Consider the following 26,072-nt stretch of genomic DNA (forward strand, 5'->3'; position numbering starts at 1 on the left):
GTCTCAAACGTAGGGTCACTTCAGAGGCATATAGGAGTGCGTAAGACATAAGTAATCTAAGATTTAATTCACACCTATAGGCCTTGTACGAAAGGATATCGAAAAACTACCAGATAAGCTATTATAGACGGCGGGCTTTTATATCTTTGCAGTTCCCACTAATCCCTAAGAGAAACTAGTTCGGACCCTGTTCGGATATCAGTCGTGTCAGTAGCTCAGCTATTACATATAGATATTATTATTTATAATACTCTACTTTTACTTTATTATCTTAACTAGATTAAACTAGTACTAGATAGCTACTAGATCTTTATAGGTAGCTTACTAGTAGTTATAGAGATAGCTCTAGTATATATAGAGCTTAGAAGTACGCTTAATAAAGTTATTAACTTAGTTCTTACTAATAGAGTTACTAGCGCGTTTCTTTAATAGTTTATTAGTTATTACTTAAAGGTTAGCCTTTATAGGGGTAAATCCTCGCGTAGACTCTTTAAGAATACGCTTAATAATAATTTCCTCTTCTAGCTTATTTAGGCGCTTTAAATTTGCTTTATAGTTATATTAGAAACGCGTTCTAACATTTCTACGCTATAGCGTTATTTATAAGATATTATAGATAGTAGTAGTATATTTTTAGCTTTAAATACGTTATAATTTAAAATTTAATAAAGTAAGCTAAAGATCTAATTTAGTAAAGATAGTTTAAGTATTACGTTATTAAGATATCACGCGTTATTATATTAGCGTTAACGCGCTAGTGCAAAGTAGCCTACTCGCTTAGGTGGCCCGCTCGCTTATGAACTACGTTAGTAATAAATACTTTATAATTCTATAATATGTATGCTAAGCTAAACAGAGAATTGCTTATAGCTAGAGCTAATTACAAGCGTTTGGACTGTATATGTATGTTTTATAGACAAAGGGCGACGCTGAGGCAAGGTTAAAGTACCTGTCGTTCCTATCGCCACGTGTGGGTTTTTCGTTTCCACCGCGGGAGGGGGGGGGGGGGGGGGTGGGGAGATTACTATCTTTTTTTGATCTAGTTCAAAGTACTGAGGGAGTAATACAGGTGTACAAAGCATATCACCCATTAAGGAGATAGTGAGACGTCCCACACTGAAGTGAACAAAGGCATTTTAGGAGTCATTTCACTAATGTTATCTCCGCAGAACAATAGATTAGGATTTTTCTTTCTATGTTCTAGACACGCCAATCCTTCACGCACAGCAAGTCTCAAACTACCAACATTTCCGCATTATTACTGGCCCTACCCAACCCCATCACCATTACCTCAAACACTCATTCCCCTCCGACCAAAGCCACCTCCATAACCGCCATGTCACTTCCAGGCGGGTGCTTCCACCCCCTGAGTTCCAACTTCGGCTCCGTACTCGCAAAAAGTCCCCTCCACTCCTCCAACTCACGCTCCCTACTATTAAACAGCTGGTTCATGGTCAGATCACGTACGCGCAAATAGGCATCTTCGAAGCGAGGAAGGGTGCCGGGGAGAGGTAAAATCGACTCCATGACGAGAATGCGGGCGTGGGGATTACCACTATCGTGTAGGGCGACGGCGAGGTGATTGAGGATTTCGCGGGCCTGGTGGTCGGGCCAGTTGTGTAGGATTCTGCGGAGAAAGAAGATGTCGGGTTTGAGACCATTGGGTAGGGGTTGCTGAGGTGTGAGGAAGTCATGGACCGAGAAGTTGATGCGTGAGGTTACAGAGGCGTCGGCAAAATGGGGTAGTTTGGCTTTGCCTTCTTGGACTACCTCGGGGAGATCCTGGATGGTGAAGTGGAGGTCTGGAAAGGCGGAGGCTAGTGCAATAGATGCGTGTGCAGTCGAACCGCCAACGTCGACTATGTTTGCTTCGCCCAGGTTGGCCCAGTCGAAGCCATCGACAACGTGCTGGAGTTTGCCCATTCGGCTTCTTTGCAAACCACGCATGTAGCCTGCGAAGGCCTTTGTCATGTCTGGATGGGCTTCCAAGTACTCGAAAAAAGTCAAGTCGGTGTTGAGGGCCAGGTTGAACGCTGTCTCGTGCTTGGCTACCGGGTTGGGCCATTTGACTGTTGCTTCAGTGAACTGATATGCCACAGGAGCTTGGTAACTCAATATAAAGGAAGCCCAATCTAGAAGGGAGCTATCTGCTGCGAACGATGCTGATAGTTGGGTGTGTGCAATTTCCGTTGGTGAGGGTTCGAAAAAAATCCCATCCGTCATGACCATCCGCACGACTGACTGCAGCCGCCTGACGGGCACATTCGCTTTGGCCGCGAGGTCCGTATAGGCAATAGGACTGAGATCAGCGGGGACATGACTGAAGATATCAAATCTCGCCAACCATTTCAAACAAGCGAGACATTGGCAGCGGATCTGGTGCTGTTCAAGTAGCTTCGGTGCTGTCAGTAGAGACGTTTGCAACTCCTGCGTTGCTCCAAAGAGAGCATCAGTGGACCCCTCGCCATTACCACCAGCTTCCACTTTCTCTGCCTCTTCAAGGATCTTTTGCGCAAGTTTGACTAAAGAGCTTGACTTGTCCATACTGCTGTTAGTTTTATATATGCAGGGACCGGAGTGTCTTTGATATATGTACCGGAAGGGCACGGCTTACATATTACTCTGCCCCGCAGCAGAACATTATGTGTACTACGGTAGTTGTGTCAGACGCGTATGTGTCCCACACGGTGATATTTTCTGTTCGCCCTGCTCAAGTGACTGCAGAGATGATGTTGGACGTGTTCGACGTGAGAAAGCGACACCAAAGCACGCAAGGTACTACAAACTCCAATCAGCTTGGGACAGCAAACACCAATGTGTCACGAAGAGAACTCACGCGAAACACCACCTACCAGTAAGACAAAGCCATCACGAGATACTAAGTGCTACCATGTCGGTAGAGTACGGGGCTCTCGGATCGAAGACCATTTCTTTACCTGTTTTTATGATATCACCTAGAAGGATTGAAGTCTATGCTGAAACAAAAGGTTGCCTTGGTTTTAGAGTAGACACTCATCGATGTCACACCGGATTGTAGTCGGCCCGAGGGCGCGACGTAAACCTTAATTCCTTGATTGTCTCTTGATAGCAACGCTTCCAATGGAAAACTATGTTTGAATGAGTACACTTTCTCTCTCAATAGCAATATTATCACCCGTGACTACGCGTGAACTCACACTTTCTGAGGGACGAGGATGAAATCGGCGAACTTGGTCTATGCATTGTGATGATGCGTCGTAATGTTGGGGTATCATTTGAATCAAAATTATTCTTCTTTTAATGGTCATCATGTTTTCCGTTGACGCTTTTTTGCTTTTGTGAGCGCTTCTGATATGGCAGCAAGCTCTTGCTCAACAGCCTCATCATCTTCGCTTGCGTCATCCTCGGCACCCTCGAGTGTGGCACCGCCCTCTTCATCTTCCGAATCTTCATCATCATCTTCTTCCACATCATCATCCTCGCTGAAGCCACCAAAATCGTCGTCATCATCGTCGTCGATCTGGTCTTGAGCTGCGCCGCTTGCATCGGTAGTCGCTGCCACACTTCCGGTAGCTTGGCTTTCGCCGTCACGCTTGCGCTTTTTGCTCATCTCACCAAGTTTGCCGTCACGCTTCTCATTGACAGGTCCAGTCTCTTCACCCTCCTTGAAGGGTGGTGGAGTGAACCAAGGGAGCTTTCCTCTTATCCAGTCGTTAAGAACCATCTTGGCAGCACCGTCAATGTCAGCCTCGCCTCCCTTGAGCAGACGACCACTCTTTCTGCACAATACTTCCAAGAATCGCACAGCGTCGTTCTCATAGTCCTTCTCCTTGATATCGTAAGTTCTTTGGAGGTGTTTGGGCTGAACCTTCCTCAAGACAGCCTCAATATACTGCGCCGGGTACTCGACATTCTCTACGCGAACACTACCACGCAGCAGAAGATCTTCGTCCGTGTCGTTTTGGTTCGGTGGGACAATACCCGGACAGTCGATCATATAGATGCGCTTCATCAAAGTAATGTACTGCCACACCTTGGTCTCACCAGCAATAGGCGCGACAACGCATACCTTCTTCTTTCGAAGTGTGTTGATGATGGATGACTTTCCAGTATTTGGGTAGCCAACCATGCCAACCGAAATTTGTTTGCGGTCACTGTGAAGAGAGCTGAACTGACGGAGAAGAGCAATGAGGGATCCCTTGCCAAAGCTGTTATTGATTGAGGCGTGGAAAGCTGTCCTTGTGGTTAGTCCATGGACCAGGTACATAATATAGTAACAACAAAACGTACCAAGTGTTGGGAATTCACGACTCAGATGGCGTACCCATGCGGCCTAAGCGGTGTTAGCTTTGTCCATTCGTGAAACAAGAAGTCTTGTATATCGACAATGGAATGTGTGAAATATTACTAAGAGTACCGCCATGAAGCTGCGAGTGCAGAGACGGTCCTCAACTCAAACAAATCACGCGTGACTCTATTGACTGACAACCAGGACGGTTGCCAATCGACCCGCAATCAAGACGATCTTGGGCCGGCGAGCCGCTTTTGCTCTTCCCAACTTGTAACAGAACCGTAATCATAGCAGAGGAAAAGGTCCTTGACTTAAGGAGGGTGTGGACAATAGAGGGAAGGGTTGTTAAGAGGGAACTTACAGCTACTTTGGAGGGCACCAGGTCAACCTTGTTAAGGACAAAGACTAGGTGCTTGTGGGGGGCTTCTGTGCGGATGTATTTCTCAACTGATCGACACCGTGTACCGTCGGGATCTCTGGCGTCGAGGACATGTAAGATGACATCGGAGGAATCAATGACCTGAACAGAGAAGGGTCAGCAGGGAGCTAGGGCCACCTTGAGTGAAGGCTCTTACCTTATAGAGTTCGTTCCAGATGCGCTTCGAGGTTCCCTTCATGAAGATGAATTCTCGAGCTGATGTGAGCTCGCCATTGGGAGTATCATTGTCGCCCTCCTTTTCTTCGCCCGAGGTACCTGACAACAGCTTGGCCTGCTCAAGGCGCTCGACGTAGTTTTCGTGCATGCTGTCAGTTCGGCCGGCAAGATCCTCAATGGAACTAAAGTCAAGCTTTGGTCGCTTCCGCTGGGCCTTGGGGCCAAATGTGTCTGAAAAGGGCTGGCTGTCGACAGCAATCTTGGCCGCATGCTGCTTCAGACCAGGAATTTGGCCCGGCGTCTCAATCAGGCTCATGGGCAGCTTGTTGCGCTTCATGAGATATGTGCTGGGGTCGGCAGCCTGAGCCTGAACAGCGGACCGGAAGCTCTCGAGGGCATCTTGAGAAATCACTCGCGTGTTGTTGAACCATTTGCGATTGGGCTCGACGCGGGCGACGGGCGCATCACGGCTCTGGTAGACGGCGGCCTTTGTGATGTCTCCCTTGGCATTGCGCTCGGCCTTGCCATCGGTAAGGCGCTTGAGCACCTTTACCTTTTTCGCATCGCTGTGAGCTGTTAGCATCTACAGGGCGCATAGTAGTGTGGATGTATACATACCGATAAAAGTTGGTGCCCTTGACCTTGACATTGGCCATGCCATCGTGCGCCTTGCCCTCGCGCTCGCGGCGGCTCTTCTCTTTCTTGTGAACTCCCATGTTGGCTCTGCTTCCTTTGGGTGGGGATTGACAAGAGGTGGAAGGGCGAAGAGTGAAGGAAGATCGCGAATATGGGAATGGACAACTTTTTTTGAGAGGCGGAGCTAGTCTGGGTGGAGCTAAGCCGGCTTGGCACCGACATTTTCGAAGACAGCCAGGCCGACCAACACCACGCCCGCACCTCCGCATTGCTTTGGCTCCCTCACTACCATCGCAATGCCGCCGCGGATACCTGTCCGCTTTGCCTGGACGTCTCCTTCTCCCACCCCGGCCCTCAATGGGTCCGGTGCCAGCCTGGGCGGCCGCGCATTTTCCTCTACACCACCGTCACTCGCCCTCGGCCCGCAATCTCCAAATTATGTCGAAGTCCCCAAGCCATTGCAGCCCACCTACCCGGCCAAACCCACAGTAAAAGGCCACCTGCCCATTCCACGCGATATATTCAAGACGAGGAATAAGCACCCGAAGGAATCAGATGTTTTCCTGGGAAAGACGGCGCGGGAGCCCAAGGAAGTAAAAGTGCCGGGTCCATATAGCAGAGATGCCGAGTACCGGCTGTACAAGCAACGGCTGGCGGAAAAGAGGAGAGAAAACTTGAAAGAGGGTGTCAAGCAGCTGCACGAGCGAAAAGTGACATCAGAGGCACAGTACATGGCCAAGATCCAGGCCATTGGTGCGCAGAGGCGCGAGCTAGCCATGGCGCCCCGCCGCGAAGTCGACATCTTGACTGAGAACTCCGTGTCCAAGGGCATCCGCGACTTTCTCACAGACAGCCTGCCCCCGCGAAAAGACATCTCCAAGGCCCGCAGCAGAGCCTACCAACGTCGAATGGCAAAGGTGGACGCCATGCGCGCATCGCGTCTCCACGACCTGTACACCAATGCACGCGAATTCATTGTAGACGAACAACAGCTGGACGAAGCCATTGACAAGGCTTTTGGCACAGAAGAGTCGCCCATGGGCTGGGATATGAGAGGCAACATGGGCCCCAGACATGCAGGCAACGAGGGGCTCAGTCCATGGCACGGACCTATGCCCGAGGGTGTGGGCGATATGCTACAAAAGCTCAAGGGCGGCGAGGGCGTTGGTCTCGCCAAGGAGCGAGTCAAGAAGCTTGCCGAGGAGCTTACTGGAGGCAAGATGTAACCAATGTACAAGAGTTGTGTATTATATGGCCAAATATACCCTCCCACAAAGAGATTGATCATCAAGTTCTGTGTCCGGCTGCTGTTCAATGTTCAACCCAACGAGTTGCTTGTTGCAACCCATACCGTATTTGCACGAGCAAGATTCTTGTGCGAAATATAGATCTCCTTTCATCGATGTTATCTATCACGATAAGAAATGGATTCTAGATCCATACCCCCAAGTAACTGCCATGCTGCAAGAACACGTCCTTTACTAATATCTATCTGGTCCACTATCCTGGCTGAATTCTCAATGGAGTGAGCCGTGTGATAGTGCCAAGCTTTGTCTTATCGATAGCATCACGTGAGCCCTCTTGAATATGCAAGTCCGCGAAATATCAAGCTACTCAAAAATGACACTCGGTCATTTTTATTTTTCTGGCACATACGACCATCGGCGAAATCTAGCACTGGATCCCGTTCGTTCTCCGTACGTTAAGTCTTCGACCGGCGGACTAGTAGTCAGGTGGGTGACCACTGGCGAATCCCCGCTGTTGTATGTTTTTTGATGTAGCTTTTTGTTTTTTGCTTCGCGGGCGTGGGTCACGTGGATGGAGTCTTGGCAGCGTCTTTACTCGGACGCTGGCAAAGCATTCCGCAGGAAGACATGGAAACGCCAAGGCCACAAGCCTGGACTTGACTGTCTCAACCAAAGATAGGCCAGCTTTTACAGCATCTTCTCAAAACTCGATTCGTTATCACAGACGCCATCCTACCCTGGCAAGATGAAGCATGCAGGCACCCGGCAGTCTTGATGGTCCCCGCTCTTGGCATACGTGGGGCTTGCAGCGTACTACTTGGTAGCCTCGCTCCTCCGAGCACTGCATCCCAAGCACGATAACGGCTTTTATCAGCACCCTTTCACCACGATACATACACCTTCCCCATTGACAATAGCGCCACAACTCGGTATGCATGATGTCGTTCTCAATGCTTACGACACGCCATTACCTGTCAGCGATACTGTAACATTGGATCGTTGCGGGGAACTTGGCCGAGTCTGTGGAATGAGCATAGGAATCTATAAAGCTTGACTTCATGTCAGGGGATATCAGATTGTTGGGAGCACTTTGTCATCCTCAAAATGCAGCTTCCCGGTCTGGTTGCTGCTGCTGCCCTCAGCGCCATCTTCGGTGCTGTACCTACAACTGCCGAGCCCATTGCACGACGCCAGACAACTACAGCGAGCGAACGCCTTGGTCTAACATGGCTTGGTGGAAACAGCTCCTTGCCCAAAGTTCTGTGCGTATAGTCGTCTGAGGCTATGGCTCTCACTAATTGTATTTCACAGCATCCTGTTTACGGGAGGAACCATATCAGGAGGATCCATCTACGGCGCTCTAGATGACACTCAATACGGACAAATCGGCATAACGGGAGAAGACATCGTCGCCCGAAACCCGTACCTACTTAATCACACACAGCTCGCTGTGTCGAATTGGACAACTCAAGGCAATGGGTCTACAGGCACCAACGACGCCCTCGTCATGAACATGACGCGCTTCGCACATGATGCTCTCTGCTCCCCCGACAGCGACATTCTGGGCGCCGTATTCACACATGGAACCAACTCCCTGGAGGAAACTGCTTTCCTAATGGACAGTCTAGTAAATTGCGGCAAGCCCATCGTAGCCACCGGCAGTATGCGCCCTTTCACGCACCTCTCCTATGAAGGCGACGCAAACTTCTTCGACGCAGTCATGCTGGCTGCAAGCCCTGCCTCACGTGACCGAGGTGTCATGGTCGCCTTCAACGCGCGCATCATACCCGGCTACTGGGTTACGAAGCTGCATTCTACGAATCCCGATGCTTTTGGTGCAAATGCCGGCGGCGACCTGGGCTTGTTCACAAACAGTTTACCTGTTTTTTACAATTCGCCTAGTCAACCGTTGTTCAAGCATTACTTTGACATCAACACTGTGTCGTCACATGCATCCTTTCCTCGTCTACCCAAAGTCGATATTTTGTACGCAGCCCGTGAATTCGACGGCAAGCTTGTACTCAATGCGCAAGAGAATGGCGCTCAGGGCGTAGTCATTGCCGGAACGGGCAATGGCGGCATTCCTAGTGGTCAGGATGAGATATCTGAAGCTTTGAAAAAGGGCTTGCAGATTGTAGTCGGGACGAGAAGCCCATATGGCCCGTTGAGCCCGGCGCGCAGACCCAATTTCGCCAAATCTGGCTTCGTACATCCGACCCAGGCGAGGATCATGTTGCAGCTGGCCATTGCGAGTGGCATGGGTATGAATGAGACAATTGATGTTTTCGAGGGTGGATTAAGGAAGGCTATTGGTCAGCCTTGGACCCCGGGGGGATGAGGGTGCATATGGTGTAGAAACGCATACATCATAAGAGATGTAGTAATGCTACAATCGATGTCTCCATTTGATTTGAATTTCTTTTCTCTCTCTTCCTTTTCGATACCAAGCAGTAGGCTCAGAACACATTTCGAGGTGTTACCCACTAATCTATGGTGATTCTTCCAGAATATCCCGTGTATACCACCTCCATGTATCCCGCATACTATATCCCATGGCTATATAATCCACCATCTGTACCACAACGACGACGAATTCAGTGCCGATGGAAGAAAGCAAACGTCCTCCCAATCTCACTCAACGCTCCACCATTTCCATCAACTAAGAATCCCTCGCCCGGCGTAGCCATGAAATACGCATACCGATGCACATCCGGACTCTCATCCATCCAAGGCATCACCTCCTCTAGAAACCGGCGAATCTGTTCCACCGTCCCCTCGGGCTTGAACTCTGTAATCCAAATCGGCCGGCCCTGCGCTACCTTTCTTGTCGCATCGATATGGGCTTTGAAGGACTGCACGTTGGCGACGCCGTACCTTTACACGCCGGATGTTAGTTGTTGGCAAGTTCGAGAGAGATGATGATGATGATGATGATGATAGGGGCAAAGACGTACCAGTGAATATTGACAAAATCAACACTGCACCCAGCACAGTCGTGCAGAAACCGCGCCAACCACCCCAACCCCGCGGTATCCGTCGCTCTCGCATTTGTAACAGCTGGAGATCCGAGATAGACATTGCGACTGGACGCTGCAAGCGGCTGCAGGTACTGTTTCCACGCTGCGACGGCAGTTGCGACGTCGATGCAGGAACCGCCCGTGTTGGGTCTTTTGTATCGCGCCTGTCAGTTTCATATTTCCCTACTATCGTCGGAAAGAGTAGTAGTGGCAAGGAAAAGGAAAGAGGGGGGGCAACGTACATGCAATTATCCGGCTCATTAAACCCCAAGACCCACGTTGCTCGTCCCTGCTCCCAGTTCTTCTGTACGACGGCTTCGGCGTTGGTCTTCCAGACTTTTGTGTGGTCGGACCGCACAGAGTGCAGCATGGGCGTGAAGTCGAATGTCGTTGGGGATGAAGCGGTCGACGAGTCCCAGTTATAGCGCCAGGTGATGTGTGAGCCGGGTTGGGCGAAGAGGGAGAGTAGTTTGGCGTTGTTGTAGGCAATGCCGCGGCGCTCGTGGGTGGGAATTTGAGGGGGGGAGCGGGTGGTTAGGTTGGTCGAGTGGGTCATGGGGGAGGCAGTTGAGAAGGATATAAAGGAGAGGTAGAGGAGGAGGAAAGAGAGTGAGTTCATCTTGGAGGTGGGATGAGAGATGTAGAAAGGAGTGACTTGTTTGAGAGTGTTCGCGAGTCGATCTTACAGAAACGAGTGACTTGAATCGAGGCGGAACAAAAACCGACAGAATGATAGTCGAGAGGGTATTTTTATGGTACACGGGAAATTATTGCCAAGGCAATCTCAGATTGAAGTGAATGTGCCATGGTGAATGCTATAATAGTAAACACACGTGACTGGAGTGATCACGCGATGGAAATTATATATTGCTCTCTTCTCACCATGTAAACGACCGATGAACTCCATTTGGATGAAATCTGTATCGAATGATGGACAGTTTTTCTGGACAAATTTGGTTGATATTTATATCATTACGTTTGGAATCTGTCACGTTGCAATCCCCAGGTAGTAGCATGTACACTAGCTTCGAAAGATCTTACTTCGTACTTTTTCACAAACAAGTAATGTATCTATCCAAAAGAAACCCCTTGTTTACATACATCTCCCGAGACAAACACACCCCACTCTCTTCATTCGACCCCCCAAACACCAAGTACGTTCCTCCCACTTCCCTGATGCGCTCGATTCTTGCGCTCCTCCAGTATCTTCACCCTCCGAACCGACATTCCAACACCCAAGGGGCCAATAATCGTACACAGAACAATCGCCCATGTCACCACGAGAAAGATATTCGACGAGTCAGTCGAGACATCATTTGGTGAGGCGAAGATGCCTTTTGATTCTGCAACACCAGATATAAGGAATCCAATCTCGCCACGTGAACACATTGCAAGAGCGATAATGAGGGGAGGGTGAAGTGAAAACGGCTTTGATGGGTTCGGCGAAGCGCGCGTCGATGCACTCGTGGTCGTTTCTCTTGCGCTGTTCGGCCTAGGCGTTGCTGTGCTTGTGCTTGTAGACCAAAAATGCGGGACGTATAGCTGTTTTAGTTTGGACAATACGCGCCTTACATTGCCTTTGGCTGGTGCAATGGGGAACCGGACGAGCCAGAGGCCGCAGGCGACCTTGCCGAGGAGCATGAGAATGGTATAGACGAGACCGCGCCATACAATGGCGCCTCTGAACATGCGGGTGATTGGGATAGAAAATCCGATAGAAGCGAAGAAAAAGGGCTGGAGGATTTTGGAAACAGCGGGGTGGTAGTATCGGTGATAGATGGCGGATCCAGATGTGGCTTCGTCGCCATTGAATGTACTTGATGTTTCAACGGGTTGTGTTTCCGATGGATCCTGGGGCGCTTCTTCGGCTTTGGAGGTTGATGTACTCTGCATAGAGTTTTGGATTTCATCGGAGCCTTGTGAGCCATTCGACGGCTCTGGAGAAGGATCAGTAGGCATCGTGCTCTTTTCACCAACAGCTGCAGCTCCTTGTACTGTTGTCTTAACAACTGGATGGGCCACTTCAGAGTCCCACCAACTAATGCTTGCTCCGGCGACATACGCGGCGAAAAGGTTCGAAGTCCCAGCATAGGTTGCACCAACAACCAAGCCAACCAAAAGGAGAGTGTGCAGCACAAAGGCTGTCTGGGGCTTCCGCAGAAGGTTTTCCAAGGTCTCATCTGAATGCGTTTCGCGGTACTTGTTAATCTGTATAGTGACTGGTCTCGCAATAAAGAGGCAAGCAACAGGTACAACCAGCGCAAATGCTACCGACACAAGAACCGGGCGCACAACAACAACCCAACTAAAGTTGCTTCCACCCAAGTTAGAAATCACTTGCACCATGACGAGTCCCACAACATCATCCATCATAGCCGCACTCGTCAGCACAACACCCAGTCTGGACGCCGACAAACCACTCGACGCTAGAACGGTGAATGTTGTGCCAAGACTGGTTGAGCACAATGCTGCTCCAGCGGCAAAAGCTTGCAACGGCGTCGCGTCGAGTAGGCCTTGGAGGGTATACGACAAGCCCACGGGCAAGGCGATTCCCGTCAACGCGACACCGGATGATAGCAGTAGATTTGCTTTTAGCGATTGGAACGAGGTATGTAGGCCACCTTTCCACACGACTTAGCATGTGCAGGACGAAATCTTCGCGTTTAGGAAACGCGCTAAAAGCAAAGATGCAAAAGGGAATATTGTTTGTACCTTCAAATACAAGTAGTAGCAACCCCAGATATCCCAACTGAACCACGGCATCTTGGACGTTGGACGAAAGTATCTTCGCGCCTGGAGTGCCCCATGCGATGCCGACAGCGATTTGGCCGAGGAGGCCGCAGTAGAGGAACTTGTCGAATATGGAATTGATGACGTTGAGTAGCAGCAGGAACGAAGTGAGGATGAGGATTGTGATGATGTCTGGTTCGTGGTACGGTAGAGAAGGCGCCGTTTCGGCAGAGTCGGCAGCCATGGTGAGAGAGGAGGCGCGCAGATATGTAACTGATTGTTGGATCTATGAAATTACCGTTGCTTTGGTGTGGAATGTGAGGAGTTGGCACGCAGCAAGATGCGCTTTTAATCGACGTTTGGCCGAGGCCGTGGCTCGCACGTGACTTGGAGACTGGCACTTTTACACCGTATGCATAATTGCGAGGACTCGACTCTTCACCGACTCGAATATATGCCTAGCACTGCCCACTAAGAAAATCTTTCCCATTGCTAACATATGCTGTGGTCTTTGCATCAAGCTTCTACTACCTCTATACAGTGCGCGGAAAAGGTGGAACGCAGACTATTTTCCGGCCGAGCAGTAGTGCTGATCTACGTACATAGTAGGTTCGGGATATCGATGACGTCACGTGGGCCGTCTAGTAACTATCAGTCCTAGCCTACACCCCTGAAATACCTCTCAGTCGGCGGGAAAAGGTGGAAAAAGGAGCGCCCAATACAGACATCATGAAGCCCGCTTAACACTTTGCATTCCTTCTGCATAACTCATCATGCTTTTTTTTCCAGTATTTCGTAGTAAAAACCACTATTTGTACTAGGCTAGTAGCCTGCTTAGTCCAAGTTTCCAGAATTCACGTATCAACGAGATAGCCTTCTTACAAAAATAGTAATCCATTCTCTACCCAAAGACCAAAAAATACCATTTCCAGTCCAATGCCTCCAAAATGCCCAATCAAACACCGTCCCAATGCATCCATGAACCCAAAGATAGTGATTAAACATGGCAGTAACAGTACTTGCATGCCCCTCCTATCAGTTCCACCCAATGACACCCTGCGCAAGCACTTCCTGCGCCCCACTCAACACCGACACCCTCCTCCCGATAATGCCCCTTTCTCCAACACCCAGCTCGAGTTTGCGTTCGAGTTCCCACTGCCCGTTTTGCGATTTGATTGGGAAGGAGCAGAATGCGCTGGACCGTTGTGTAGAGGAAGAAGACGAGAGATCGCCGTCGCGGCTACATGTGCGTTAGTAGCATTCCATAGGTCGTACTAGTGTATGTAGTGTGCAAAGGAAAAGAAAAACGTACTGTATCACGACCCAGGCCGCATGTGTTGTTTGATGATCGAACCCAGCCATTTCAACGTTTGTGCTGGATGTTTTGGAAAGAGGATTGGTGAAGTAGAGTAGGATTTCTTCTTGTTGTATTTCGTCGTCTGAGGAGCTGGAGACGGATGAGGAGGAAGAAGAGGATGAGTGTGTGCGGCGGAGGAGTGGGGAGGGCGGGGTTGGATGTAGGACGGCGATGGAGCCGCCTTGGGTTACGCGGGTGGATTCTCCGTTGCACATGTTGGACAGGTGTGTGGTGCTTCGATTAGAATTTTGGTGTGGTGATTGAATGAGATGGTAGAGACTGAATGAATGGATGCGATGGCGAGAAAAGAAGTCAAGATAAAAAAAATCGGAAAACATGGAGACTTTTAGGTGCTCACGAAATGACGTCGCTTTGGAGATTGCGCGTCGATTAATTTATTAGCCAAGGGAGGTCAAACATTCTGAGGGTGAATGAGGTAGTTTCTTTGAGCAAGTTTGTTTCGGGAGTACCCAATTGGACCGAGGCGGACTGAGCGCAGCCAGCACGGTGCTATGGATTCACTTTTTTTCCAAATCAAAACAGGCCGTCTAAGTACACATCGAGACACTACCATGTTCTCAACACTTTATTCTTTCAATGCACGATAGTTGGGTTGTAATCAGATCGACGCTTTGAGCACACTGAACGCGTCGGCGCGCGATCCCAAGTAGCGTTCCTCGGCCGTCTTCCAATTGATCACGTTCCAGATGTTCTTCACGTAGGCTGCCTTGCCATTCTGGTACTGCAGGTAGTACGCATGTTCCCACTACGATATCAACTCAGTCACACATTCATCAAAATGTCAAAGCGCAATGTTAACATACCATGTCGACGCCAAAGATGGGAGTCTCGCCTTTGCCAACCACAGGATCCTGGTCCTTGGTAGTCACGATAGAGAGTCGCTGTTCCTTGCCAACCTCAGTCTTGACAAGCCAGCCCCAACCACTGCCCTGGATTCCCAGCAGAGCAGTGTTGAAGGCCTCCTTAAACTTGTCTTCATCGCCCCAGGTGGCCTTGATCTGCTTGATGAGCTGTGGTGCAGCAGAGCTCTTGGCCTCGTTTGAGCTGGTTGGGGCAAGGTTCTGCCAGAAGAGGGAATGGTTGATGTGACCACCAGCGTTGAACTTGATGCCTTGCTGGATCGAAACCTGGGATGTGATGTCGAGGGTCGAGATAGCCTCAGCCTGGGTCTTGAGAAGACCATTCAGGTTGGTGATATATGTCTGATGGTGCTTGCTGTGATGTAGCTCCATGATCTGGGCAGAAATATGCGGCTCCAATGCCTGCAAAGCTATGAGTACGGCAATGAGATGGATGATGATGGAAATACTAACATCATATGCATAGGGAAGCGGAGGAAGCGTGTACTGTGGTGCAGACATTTCGCCGAATTCAAACGGTTGTTGTTCTGAGGCGCAAACTAAAGAGACGGGGGAGAGGGAGAAAAGAAGCAAGCTCAAGAGCTTCAATGTCAAAGTGCCCCGCATCATGTGTGATTCTCACGCAATCGATGGCCCCGAAGACGCGTCTCTTTGTCGGATAGACTGGCTGTCTCCAACAGGGTGCTCTGGATATGCGCTGCCTAATCGGGTATAGGGCCTGGAAACTGCCTCAATTGAGCGCGAATACACTACTTGGCGGTGGGGATGCAACCGAGTCGAAGCAGACTTGAAGCAAAGAAAGAAGATGTTGGTTTCGAATAGAGTAGAGGACTTGATGCAGTGCTCTCTCTTGGCGGATGTCAGTGGAGAAGAAGTGAGGGCTGGCAGAGGCGGGAGTGGTGTAGTTTTGGGCTGACGAGAGCTGCAGCGCCCAAGGGTGACAATGGTATAGGGTTAATTACAAACCCAACTATTTCACAGCGGTATGAGAATTGTGCTTGTGTAAGATGGCTCCGAGTGGTGTGTATAATGTCCCGCGTGGCCGTGGCTTTCTCGAATGGATGAATGGATGGATGGATGCTGTCAGCGCGGAAAGCTCCCGAGACAGCGAGGACATGCGCTAGGCTGTTTGAAACTAGCGTCCAAACCATGTTCCCCCCCCCCCTGTCTGTCCTGCAAGGGCCTCCCTGTACAAATGACTGGAGACTTTACACAGTACTTTGCTTTGTGTATTGCTGCTGTAAATAGTGTAATGTAGACAGTCGCTCAGCTTTGGTGGCTTACAAAACCATTGCTTTGTGTCATGAATGAAATTCTGCTAATCACTACACCTACAGTGGCTTCTGCCCGTATGTAATATGAAACTGCACATAGGTATGAACCGACGGATCCCTCACCTCTCTTTTCGCCAGAGCCAAAATAATCTGCAGGTCCTCTACCTTGCCACCCAACACCTGCGTGTATCCGCGCAGCATGTACGCCTCAAACCCGCCTTCGAGAATCATAATCTGCTCCAGCTTGCCGACAGTTCGCAACCGCTTTGATCGAGGCCAGGGGCCCATGGGCAACTTGTATACTTCATCTTGAACATTGATGAAGCCGGCTTCTTTCATCTGCGCATTCCAGTCGCGTGGCGCGGCGAGTGGCGCCCCCATCTTCTCCGCAATTTCAAAGTACACTCGGGCCGTTTCCACGTAGCCGCTGTTCTCGGGTATCGTGTTATCGTCGGTGCGCGGTCCAGGTATGGTGCTGGCCAGCTGTATCCAGCCGCCTGGTTTGAGGTGCGCATACGCCTGCGCAATCACGCGGGGCCAGTCGCGAATAGCCGTCATGAGGTCGCGGCCGTGGATAAAGTCGAAATGGGCAGGGCGATAGGGCCAGTCTTCCTCGACGTCGTCAATCTCAAAGATGCAGTTTGGCGGAACAAACGACGGCTGCGTGGCTGCAATGTCTACACCAAGGATCTCTGCGTTGGGGTACTTGTCCGCCATGTCTATGGCCCAGATGCCAGTGCCGGTCCCCAGGTCGAGGACACGGCAGTTTGCGTCTTCCAACGTCGATTCTGGCACGGGCGCGACAAAGAGGCGGTCGCGCAGCAAGAGGGTGTACTTGTGGTGCTGGAGATCGTTGCGGTCGAGCTCCTTTTCGTCCATGGGCATGCCGTAGGCATGCTTGCCGTAGCTGGGGTACAGGCGGCCTTCGATTTCCACTCCACGGCGCACTTCGGAGAGAATGGACGAGAGGAACGACGAGGCGTCCGAGTCGGCATAGCTGTGCACACGGCGTTAACAATGGGTGCGATGCCGTGGGATGCGGTCAGCGCGCCAATTTACCCTTCATCCGTCGACGCCTCGCTCGTGTCGTCGTCATGGGCGACGAGCGCGTGGCCGGCGCTGTTGTCCTGGTCGAACTCGGACGACGAGCCTGCATCGATGCCAGAGTCTATGGCCGCAGCAGGGTGGGGGGAATGCGCCTCGACATGGCGTGTCGACATGGTACACGGCTGCTGCTAATCGAGGACGGACGGTTGCAGCGCTGCCTCGTAATCGCCTACGATCCAAACAGGCAATGTCGGTGACAAAAAACGGGCCGCGCAGGGGGGGCTAGCCGGGCAGCGGGTGGAGAGGCTGGTGAACGTGCGGCAGGACGGCGAGGGGGAGGGGGAGATGCATCGAGGAGCCAGAACACATCCTCACGGCGGTGGCCCAGGAGACGATGACGCTTCTGCTGCATCCTCCAAGCACAAGCTCGTCGTCGTCGCCGTCGCCGTCGCCGCCTGCCTGCATGCACCAGCGCCCCATGCCCACCCAGCCCGTCCCTTCTCGGCACACATCCGCCCGGGCGAGGACTGAGAGGCGAACAGACCCGAGGCCAACCACTCGCTGCTCGTTACACACCATCCAGCGGGCGTTCCCTCCTCTCCTAGATCAATTCCCTCCCCACTGGTTCAGACGTTACCATGGCCGCCGATCCCACGCCGTCACAGGCTGCCCTGGCGCTCCTCGACAATGTCGCCACGCTGGGCAACGACTTCCGCAATGGCAGCCCCGGCGCGCGCAAAGAGCTGCTGGATGCGTGCAGAGGCCTCATAGCAGAGATCAGCCACCCCTCGGAGACGATGCTCGACCTGCTGTGGGCCCAGCCTGCCCATCTCAACGTCTTGTGGATGGCTGCCGAAGTCAGCCTGTTCCAGGCCATGCAGAGTATCCCTGGCACGGGCGCGTCCATCGATGAAATCGCAGCAAAGTGCGACAACAATGTCGACCCTGTCATCGTCGGCCGCATGCTGCGCCATCTCGCCGCCATGCATACTGTGCGCGAGACTGGGCCCGGCGTCTTTGCCAGCACGCCCACCTCTACCGCCTTTGCCCAGCAGTCCTACCAGGACTCGATCAAGTACATTGCCGAGACCATGCAGCCCGTACACAACTGCATGAAGTCGTACTTTGGGCAGCGCAACTGGAAATGCCCCGACTCTGGCCTTGACGCCCCCTTCCAGCACTGCTACAACTGCAAGGGAAGCCATTACTTTGAGTATTTTGAGAAACACCCCGAAATGGGCCGCCGCTTTGCCAGCATGATGGATTCGTGGAGCAAGGGCCGACCCCGGTGGTTTGAAAAAGACTACTACCCTGTCCAAGAGCGCCTGATCCACGGAGCCGACAAGGACGAGCCATTCCTAGTCGATGTTGGCGGCGGCTCCGGCCACGACATTGAAGGTTTGCGCGTAGCCTTTGAGGAAAACCTTCCTGGCCCGCTGCTTCTGCAAGATCGTCCCGAGATCGTCCAGCTCGCGAAGCTTGGTCCAGGCGCCGACAAGATGGCTCACGATTTCATGACCGAGCAGCCCATCAAAGGCGCCCGTGCATACTATCTGCATTCCATTATCCAAGACTGGAATGACCAGGTCAACACGGATATCCTGAAAGCCATTGTCCCCGCAATGAAGAAGGGCTACTCCAAGATTCTTGTCAATGACTTTGTCGTTCCCAGCCAGAGCGCGCATTGGGCGCAGAGTAAGTCGTTCGCATGCCCGTCCTACCCTGTCCATGTTCTGACCAAAAGTAGCCTCTCTTGACTGGGAGCTTATGGCCGTTCTTGGAGCGCGCCACCGGACCGAGGAGGAACATCGCAAAATGTACGAGGGTGCGGGTTTGAAGATGATAGGCATCTGGCGACACCCACAAAGTCTTGACTGCCTCATCGAGCTGGAGATGGCTTGAACAAAGCGTTTTCTCCATAACTTTGCTGGCGCTTTGCCGTGCAGCAATCCACCCCCCCCCCCCCCCCCCTTCACAGCCAATCCCTTCCTTCGCTCAGCAAACTTCAATCTCTTGCGAGTCCAACGGGCCTGTGAAGATGTAAGTGCGTATCGAGTCCAGCCTTGTATCTGCTGCATCCTTTGTGGTTTGGGCAACATCAAAGATTTCTGTATAAGTGCCAGTCCCAAATCGATTCTGTGATCCCTCCAATGGTGACAGAACCAAGTAATGATCCCACAACGTGTCACTACCCATCGGCTCTGTCACACTAGTAGTTCGGCGTCTCCGATGTTCTCGCCTCACCAAAAAGCAGAAAAACCCCTTCTCATCTTTAGTGTCGGGGTAGTATTGCCTTACATCTCGTCGGGTGTCTGGGCCGCAGTTTACAGGATCAAGGCAATCAATGGTTCCTTCACCAGATCGTAATTTGGCGACACGATGGACATAGCGCATCAAGCACCCGTGGAGACGGAAGCTGTTGCTTATCTCATGGCCAAGAATGGGATTCAGAGGTGTGAACCCCGTGGTCCGAGGCATAGATACCATTGTTGCAGAAAATGAGTCGATGAGATGACGCTCCTCGCCCGTTTCACTGGAATATAACGTGCTTGCGCCAGCAATTGAGAGGCCTTTCAAACTGGCCCAATCCCACGAATGTGCGAGGTCATGTCGGACTGTTTCTCCTTCCGTTTGACTATCGCGAGACCAAAGAAGCTCATCCAGGAAGAGTTCTAGCCACAGCCCAAACGAAGCATGCATGCTGAACTTGTTTTCGAACATGGAAGCAATACCGGTAGACCACGGTTCCCCACAGCTCGCGTAGTTTGTAATACGTAGCGGGCTCCCTCCAATCCTCGCCCAATGAGACAAGTTCCAAGTACATGCTCTGGAGAGATCGCTCGGGCGTGGAGTAGTAGCAAGTTTGGAACCATCCTTCTATCATATCGTAGCTGCTTTGTGATCCTGTAAAGCATGTCAACGTGTCAGGCAAAATATCCTTCGTGCCCCAACCACTCTTATTGTAGTTCAGTGATGCTCGAGATAGCACATTCAGCGTCTGACGGTACTGCGATTGACTCTTTGCGATCGTTCATGTCGAATTGTGAGGACGAGGGAAAGGCAAGAGTCGGAAGACCAGGCTAAGGCGAAAATGAGTCGAGCGACTAGGTACTCTTTCCTCTTGTGCTTACCTGAATTAGAATGCGACTGTTTAGGGAAGAAGGAGCACTTGACATGTTTCGCACCATGGACATCCATACGACACTAGCCGGGTTAATGCATATGCAATAGAGCACGTGCTTTCGTTATCAAGTCTGCTAGTTTACTATTTTAAAATGCACTTTTGCAGGGTATATATGTTACAATGATTAACGTGGTTCGTAATGCATCTCATAATGCTTCCGAACATGCTCCAACGTAGAATGCACTAGCCTGCTTTGGCCATCTCTTCTCTTTTCCCTTCCAACTGCCCTATTGATCCTTCCTCTCCTGTTTCCTTTCGTTGGCTTCATTTTGGTCTGCGCCCTCGTCATATTTGGCTGCCAATCTGGGAACAGACTCTGCCGGCATTTCGTAAATGCAATCTCGGCTGCCCAGCTCAGGCACCGCCCTGCTTTCGTACAGCTCACTTTTTCCTTGCTTCCCCGGAAGTTCGGAAACTTTTGGAGCGTTCGATTCCAGTTCTGAAGGGGGCTGCATCTCGTATCTTATTTTCTCGTTCGCCCCTGTTTCCACTGCGTCATGTGGTGTAATATTCTTTCTCTTTCTTTTCCGCACCACTAACCATGCACATGCAATGAGCAGAGCTATTCCAACTACACATCCGACCACTATCCCAGCTATTGCGCCACTTGGCAAACCACCCGTCTTCTCAGCTTCGGATTTGCTTTCTGCTGATAGTATCGGAATGATTTCTGGGTCCAGCTTGTCCCATCTTGCTGCACTGACGTTGAAAGTTCCCGATTCGAAGTCCACGCCAATGTACGCCTCCTGGAGAAAAGCTCTGCCGATTGCGTATTGGCTTTCGTTGTCAGCCCTGCGGATCGGGAAATAATTGGTCTCGTTTGCAAAAATTGGAAACCCAGCTTGCAAGTCGAAAGCAGCATACGGAAGTTGAATAATGGTACTGTTGCCGGATATGGATGTGTCTGAGCCGATCGTCATCGTCACAACGGGGTTCATTGACCGGAGTCGATCTCTCTTTGCGTCTGTTAGAAGATAGCGCCCAGATGCTTCATGGTATTCCAACCCAAATGCAAACTCAAAGCGATCGCACACCGACTTGGGAAGCCATAGTTCAGGAACCGACGAGTCGAGCGGCGCGAGAATCCGCTCGCTGTTGACTAGAGACAGTGTGCCGTTCAAAGTGCCAGTTGCTACAATGCCGTGTATAGAAACTAACAACGCTTTGCTCATGTCGGTGTTGATGTTAACAGTAAGTGGTTTTGATGCACGCGAGCCGTCGTAACCTCCGAGCACCAGACTTGCTGGCACCTTGGTACCCCGATATGGAGCGCCTGCTTGGTAACCGTATGCCACGCTCGGTATATGCCCCCCGTCTCTCAGGGCGACTAAAAACGATGGTGAATTGACAGTTGACGAGTAGTTTATCGACAATGGCAAAAGGCCGAGTTGCCCTACCCAGAAGCCGGGCGAGGCGTATGCAGTGACGGGAAATTTGTCAATCGAGATGTTCCCTACTTGGACGTCGTCAAACCCAACAAACCCGTTGCCATTTATACCCCGGACTTTCTCAAGCCCCAGTTCGTAGAGACCGATGGCCTGCCAGGACGAAGACATGTTTGGCTGGAAGCCGGGGCTTTGACTTTGTTCAAAAGGTGCTGCACCGCGAGAGCTACCACACGATCCCGCATCGGCTTGGAGCCGCGAACACTCCTCGCCGATGGGCAGCCACACATTCTGCGACTGAAAAGATGGGAATACTTCGAAGGTTTGTGGTGGCGTTCCCACTTGGACTGAGAAGCTGTCGTTGTCAGCGCACTGAGTATGCGAGTGCCTTTGACAGGCTGGTGGAACGTAGCAAGTACCCTGTCCAGCTCCCATCGTTCCCATACCAGCGTCCAGATCCCGCAAGGGAGAGTGGTTTGGCCATCTGGCTGCTACCCACCTCGCGAAACGCTCACGCTCGCAGAGGTCGAGTGTCTTGGAAAGTATGCAAGCAGTATGGAAGTTGCACAGGTCCACAAAGGTGGATGGAGTGCGATGCCAGGACTGCGGGCTGAGTCTAGACAACAGCAGCCACGCCAGCCCCAAAGCCCTGCATCAGGTGTACATCTTGAGTGCACATTAACGGGAGCATCCCTGCCGTTAGAGGGTACGCAGATCGGACGCCTAACCTACGCGTGCAATCAAACCTCATTGCAGCCTGCCCCATTGAGGCAATGCATATCCACCCACCCAATCATGGTCCCATCGCCGAGCCTGCGCCAAGAGCACAGCTTTGGGGGCCAACTTCGAGGCTGAGCGACAACACACCAAGCTGACATGGGATTCGCTGCGCGGAATCGAGCACTCGGATTGATCTTCTGATCCTTCTGTCTTGCTTTTCGTTTCTGTCTTGTCGGGCGCCCCTCCTCTTCAACACTCCAACTTTTGGTGGCTGCAGAGCCTAACTTCTAGCCCAAGTCACGATGACAATGGCGAGCGCTTTGGTACTACTTGCCTACTCGTGCTTCATTGGTATGTAACAAATAGAATCTCTCTGCTTACCCGGTAGCTGATGAGCATATTTTGAATAGCTGTGTGTGCGGCATTCACCCACGCTGTCGACGACATCACGCCTTCGTACACTGTACACAAGACAACAGCGCCGCCCACCCTACACAACACAACAGCACCCCCAACCTCTACAAAACCATGTACAAAAACTACCTCAGAGTATTACATGCCATCGTACTCCCCAGTCGTAATCAGTGTCACGGAAACAGCAGTACTCACTGTGCTCATGCATGTCACTCCCTTTCCAAACGGTACTACAGCCACCCGTTTTGAAACTGTTGGTGACAAGGCCATGACAACGAGCGACGAGGCGATGATGGCTTTGCCAACCAATGAATCCCCCACCGATGGATTTACAGCCAGCGCATCTACCACTGAAGAGTACGTATTTTAGAAAAAAAAAGACAGTTTAGGCCTACTAACATGGCCAAGTCAGTATAGAGTCTCGAATAGCTCTACGACGTATACCAAATATTCCACGCCATATTCCACATTTACAAAACCAAATCCAGTGCCGAGTTTGACCACAGAGTCTTGTTCATTTACAACAACCTTCACCATTACTTTACATCCATACATTCCTCCAACATCTGAGATCGTAACCGCGACAGCAATCACGGTATCAACTCTCTTCGACTATGACTACCTTACTCCGCATACCCCCATTGTGAATCCAACACCAACAGCGTAAGTGACATCCCAGTCGCATGATATGAAAAATTAATCAGATATGCAGCACGCCAAACCCAGGTTTGGACTCTCCACCAGGCCCTTCAAAGACCGGTCCACCATTCAAGCCTGGCCCCACATCAAAGACTCCGCCAGGTACCACACAAGATAGCCCGGCCCAACCTGGACCTTCGCCTGCGAACCCACCCGCACACCCTCAGGAGTCCACCAAAGGTCTCCCGGAAGTTAACCCAGTAGACCCGACCTTTTCTAAAGTAGTTGTGAGACCACCCATCACCGGTGCACCGGGACCCAAACCTACCAATGACGCCACACATCCACCGATTGTCACATTACCAGGAGCCGGTCCTATCGTAATTGACCCGTCACGCTCTGAAATTGTGATTAGCGGAACCACGAATAGATTCAATCCAGGCCAACAAACAACTATCAACAACGTGCCAATTTCCTTTGACAGCTCCGCCGGATTTGTGGTGGTTGGTGGTACCAGAACAATTGGACTGCCGCCAATGACCCCAGCGCCCATTGCAGCACCCGTTGTTATTGGCGGTACGACCGTGGATATTGATGATCTAGTACCGGGACTGCAGCCTGGTCAAATAACCACCATTGGTACCAATACCATCTCGCTCGACGAATCTAGCTCTTTTCTCATAGTAGATGGCACGCGTTCTATCCCGCTAAATCAGGAAACATCCATACCCAGTACTTCCACACTCGATGTTAACGGAGTACCCATCCCTGTGGGACAGCTCGCTACAGAGCTAGACGTTGGCGAAACAACCGTCATCGGAAGCATAACTGTTTCACGCGATGATGTCGGCTTGGTCGTCGGTACTACTACCATCCCTCTCCCAACGAAAACAGATGAGATCGTCGTAGGAGGCACAACGATATCCCCCGACGCACTCCCATCTGGCTTCTCCTTTATACCAACCGCATCTGGCGGCGGCCTGCTACTTCCCAACGGCAACACACTATTGCCAGGTGGAGAGACGACAATTGATGGCATGGAAGTTTCGCTTTTGCCCGGAGAGACACCTGTTGCCGTTATCGAGGATTCAATATCTATTACAGCGACCGAGACTCCTGAGAGTACTACTGCATCATCCTCTTGCAGTGGCCTAACATGCGGTCAGCCAACCAGGACGCTGACCAGCCCAACGGGAGACAATACCGCAGCTTCGTCAGCGGATGTTTTATTGAGTGGGAAGTGGTCCGACTTTGTTTTTGCAAGCATGTTTGTTGGCGTTTTTATCCACTGGGCTTAAATGATGATTGGGCATCATCTTTGGGATTGAAAGCATAATGTTTTGTATGATAATGATGTTGTTGCATTTTACCTTCAATGTTTTTTTTTTCTCACATGGGAACGAGGATTTCGCTCTTCATTGAGCCGAGAATTAATTTTAGCCAGGAGAAAAAGCTCTTTTGGAAACCGTATGCATTGCATGGAAAAAATCAAATAAAACAATTTCCAGCGATATGAAGCACATTAGCAATGACCTTGGTCCTGAGTTTGCGGTTGAGTTGATGTTCACTGCTAAAACGAGACTTGTGAGAAAGGTGCTGCTAGAAGAAGGGCAACGGAGACTACAAAGAAACGATGGAGGTTAAGATTTTAAATGACTCCCCCACTGCACGACTGTAGCGACAGTACAAAAGCGCCGTTTCGATGGAGACGCTGATGACTATCGCCAGTTCCAGTAAATGAAAAGCATCGTAATCCTCATAACAAATCATGGAATATGTGTGTGTCGAAAGGCTACTAGCATCAAAACAGAGGTAGCTATATTCAGCACTCGTACTCACACAAGTGGTGGGTTGGTTGGTTTGAGGTCAAGTGCATCTCTTCCCGCATCGAGAATAGAGAAAACTTGGTTCCGAATCGAACTATCTAATTTTACTAGATGCAAAACGGCATTTTGAAACCAAGTCAAGAGAAAGCGCGGATTAGAGAAGCATGACGGATATGTTGCCGGTACATGGAGCTGAGGGTAGTTCGGAGAGGGTGGTGGTGCAAGCGATAGTAGTCTTGCACAGACTACGTGTTTTTCTTCGTAGCGGAAGAAAACACATAGCCTCGCACTGTGTCTGGAACACAGGCTCTCTGTAAGGAGTCAAATTTCCGTCTCGTTCTCCCGTCCATTGCAATCGCCGGGCGCTGAGAAAAATAATCCGAGGTTTGGCACCGAATGATATATATTCATTTACTGTACATGATGATGGATCGGGATAGATAGCTGCTGACAGTGGTCATATGCACTGTATATCTGGGACATAGGGATGGAATATATTTTTTATAGAAGACATCTTTTCGGTTCCACAGCGCGAGGATGGTAATGGAAGACGTGTGGAATATATGTCTAAGACCCATGATATTCTGCTGTGTCCGGGAAGCCGCAATTTATTTCCGTCCAGCTCTTAGATAGTATTTACACTCCACCCAAATTGTGTTTTTCGATGAGATTGTCATGCTGATGTTATTGCGACTGTGATCGGGGTATTGATTGTGGTTTGGTCAAACGAGCCTGAGAACAATTGGCCTAATCACGCGATGGCTCCTCCTCAAGCAGGATATGAGTATCAAACAGTAGCAATTCTTCCACCGAGCGCAAAAAGATCGTGTCTTAGCTATTTGCCTATTTT

General features: G+C 50.8%; 13 protein-coding genes across 13 annotated transcripts; 4 read left to right on the forward strand and 9 right to left on the reverse strand.

The window, feature by feature from the left end:
* Positions 1-1,166: 1,166 nt before the first annotated feature.
* Positions 1,167-2,965, reverse strand: PSV08DRAFT_403082 (S-adenosyl-L-methionine-dependent methyltransferase). The gene is made up of 2 exons (XM_014217323.2): positions 2,837-2,965; positions 1,167-2,778 (listed from the first exon to the last, which is right to left on the reverse strand). The coding sequence occupies exon 2, from the start codon at positions 2,542-2,544 to the stop codon at positions 1,300-1,302; it is 1,245 nt and encodes a 414-aa protein (XP_014072798.1). The 5' UTR covers positions 2,545-2,778; positions 2,837-2,965; the 3' UTR covers positions 1,167-1,299.
* Positions 2,966-3,231: 266 nt separating this feature from the next.
* Positions 3,232-5,635, reverse strand: PSV08DRAFT_226050 (NUC091 domain-containing protein). Its single transcript, XM_014217292.2, has 5 exons — positions 5,484-5,635; positions 4,846-5,431; positions 4,632-4,790; positions 4,270-4,312; positions 3,232-4,212 (listed from the first exon to the last, which is right to left on the reverse strand). The coding sequence occupies exons 1-5, from the start codon at positions 5,579-5,581 to the stop codon at positions 3,287-3,289; spliced, it is 1,812 nt and encodes a 603-aa protein (XP_014072767.1). The 5' UTR covers positions 5,582-5,635; the 3' UTR covers positions 3,232-3,286.
* Positions 5,636-5,756: 121 nt separating this feature from the next.
* On the forward strand, positions 5,757-6,788 carry PSV08DRAFT_311158 (uncharacterized protein). The gene has a single exon (XM_014217290.1). It carries the CDS (start codon positions 5,798-5,800, stop codon positions 6,725-6,727), a length of 930 nt encoding a protein of 309 aa, XP_014072765.1. The 5' UTR covers positions 5,757-5,797; the 3' UTR covers positions 6,728-6,788.
* A 942-nt stretch (positions 6,789-7,730) lies between these two features.
* On the forward strand, positions 7,731-9,111 carry PSV08DRAFT_49014 (Asparaginase/glutaminase). The gene is made up of 2 exons (XM_014217302.2): positions 7,731-8,010; positions 8,060-9,111. Exons 1-2 carry the CDS (start codon positions 7,853-7,855, stop codon positions 9,084-9,086), a joined length of 1,185 nt encoding a protein of 394 aa, XP_014072777.1. The 5' UTR covers positions 7,731-7,852; the 3' UTR covers positions 9,087-9,111.
* A 231-nt stretch (positions 9,112-9,342) lies between these two features.
* Positions 9,343-10,321, reverse strand: PSV08DRAFT_182160 (glycoside hydrolase; the record flags this gene model as incomplete). Its single annotated transcript, XM_014217321.1, has 3 exons — positions 9,343-9,622; positions 9,703-9,915; positions 10,008-10,321. The coding sequence occupies 3 exons, from the start codon at positions 10,319-10,321 to the stop codon at positions 9,343-9,345; spliced, it is 807 nt and encodes a 268-aa protein (XP_014072796.1).
* Positions 10,322-10,896: 575 nt separating this feature from the next.
* PSV08DRAFT_363553 (Sodium/hydrogen exchanger family-domain-containing protein) lies at positions 10,897-12,739 on the reverse strand (the record flags this gene model as incomplete). The annotated part of the gene is made up of 2 exons (XM_014217291.1): positions 10,897-12,386; positions 12,478-12,739. 2 exons carry the CDS (start codon positions 12,737-12,739, stop codon positions 10,897-10,899), a joined length of 1,752 nt encoding a protein of 583 aa, XP_014072766.1.
* Positions 12,740-13,530: 791 nt separating this feature from the next.
* PSV08DRAFT_392921 (uncharacterized protein) lies at positions 13,531-14,067 on the reverse strand (the record flags this gene model as incomplete). Its single annotated transcript, XM_014217320.1, has 2 exons — positions 13,531-13,735; positions 13,808-14,067. The coding sequence occupies 2 exons, from the start codon at positions 14,065-14,067 to the stop codon at positions 13,531-13,533; spliced, it is 465 nt and encodes a 154-aa protein (XP_014072795.1).
* A 210-nt stretch (positions 14,068-14,277) lies between these two features.
* PSV08DRAFT_226062 (Manganese/iron superoxide dismutase) lies at positions 14,278-15,501 on the reverse strand. Its single transcript, XM_014217295.2, has 3 exons — positions 15,187-15,501; positions 14,677-15,135; positions 14,278-14,618 (listed from the first exon to the last, which is right to left on the reverse strand). Exons 1-3 carry the CDS (start codon positions 15,340-15,342, stop codon positions 14,472-14,474), a joined length of 762 nt encoding a protein of 253 aa, XP_014072770.2. The 5' UTR covers positions 15,343-15,501; the 3' UTR covers positions 14,278-14,471.
* A 526-nt stretch (positions 15,502-16,027) lies between these two features.
* PSV08DRAFT_311203 (S-adenosyl-L-methionine-dependent methyltransferase) lies at positions 16,028-17,270 on the reverse strand. Its single transcript, XM_014217289.2, has 2 exons — positions 17,067-17,270; positions 16,028-17,004 (listed from the first exon to the last, which is right to left on the reverse strand). Exons 1-2 carry the CDS (start codon positions 17,225-17,227, stop codon positions 16,065-16,067), a joined length of 1,101 nt encoding a protein of 366 aa, XP_014072764.1. The 5' UTR covers positions 17,228-17,270; the 3' UTR covers positions 16,028-16,064.
* A 354-nt stretch (positions 17,271-17,624) lies between these two features.
* On the forward strand, positions 17,625-18,962 carry PSV08DRAFT_363557 (S-adenosyl-L-methionine-dependent methyltransferase). Its single transcript, XM_014217294.1, has 2 exons — positions 17,625-18,749; positions 18,802-18,962. Exons 1-2 carry the CDS (start codon positions 17,693-17,695, stop codon positions 18,954-18,956), a joined length of 1,212 nt encoding a protein of 403 aa, XP_014072769.1. The 5' UTR covers positions 17,625-17,692; the 3' UTR covers positions 18,957-18,962.
* Positions 18,963-19,010: 48 nt separating this feature from the next.
* PSV08DRAFT_205340 (uncharacterized protein) lies at positions 19,011-20,230 on the reverse strand (the record flags this gene model as incomplete). Its single annotated transcript, XM_014217301.1, has 2 exons — positions 19,011-19,931; positions 20,186-20,230. 2 exons carry the CDS (start codon positions 20,228-20,230, stop codon positions 19,050-19,052), a joined length of 927 nt encoding a protein of 308 aa, XP_014072776.1. The 3' UTR covers positions 19,011-19,049.
* Positions 20,231-20,255: 25 nt separating this feature from the next.
* On the reverse strand, positions 20,256-22,214 carry PSV08DRAFT_205343 (aspartic peptidase domain-containing protein). Its single transcript, XM_014217319.2, has 2 exons — positions 22,043-22,214; positions 20,256-21,978 (listed from the first exon to the last, which is right to left on the reverse strand). Exons 1-2 carry the CDS (start codon positions 22,105-22,107, stop codon positions 20,466-20,468), a joined length of 1,578 nt encoding a protein of 525 aa, XP_014072794.1. The 5' UTR covers positions 22,108-22,214; the 3' UTR covers positions 20,256-20,465.
* Positions 22,215-22,597: 383 nt separating this feature from the next.
* On the forward strand, positions 22,598-24,906 carry PSV08DRAFT_311256 (uncharacterized protein). Its single transcript, XM_014217288.2, has 4 exons — positions 22,598-22,694; positions 22,754-23,114; positions 23,166-23,420; positions 23,470-24,906. Exons 1-4 carry the CDS (start codon positions 22,646-22,648, stop codon positions 24,692-24,694), a joined length of 1,890 nt encoding a protein of 629 aa, XP_014072763.1. The 5' UTR covers positions 22,598-22,645; the 3' UTR covers positions 24,695-24,906.
* Positions 24,907-26,072: the final 1,166 nt, after the last annotated feature.

The sequence above is a fragment of the Bipolaris maydis genome (assembly GCF_028858645.1).
Source record: "Bipolaris maydis strain C4 unplaced genomic scaffold PSV08scaffold_9, whole genome shotgun sequence".
In the NCBI taxonomy this organism is placed as follows: domain Eukaryota; kingdom Fungi; phylum Ascomycota; class Dothideomycetes; order Pleosporales; family Pleosporaceae; genus Bipolaris; species Bipolaris maydis.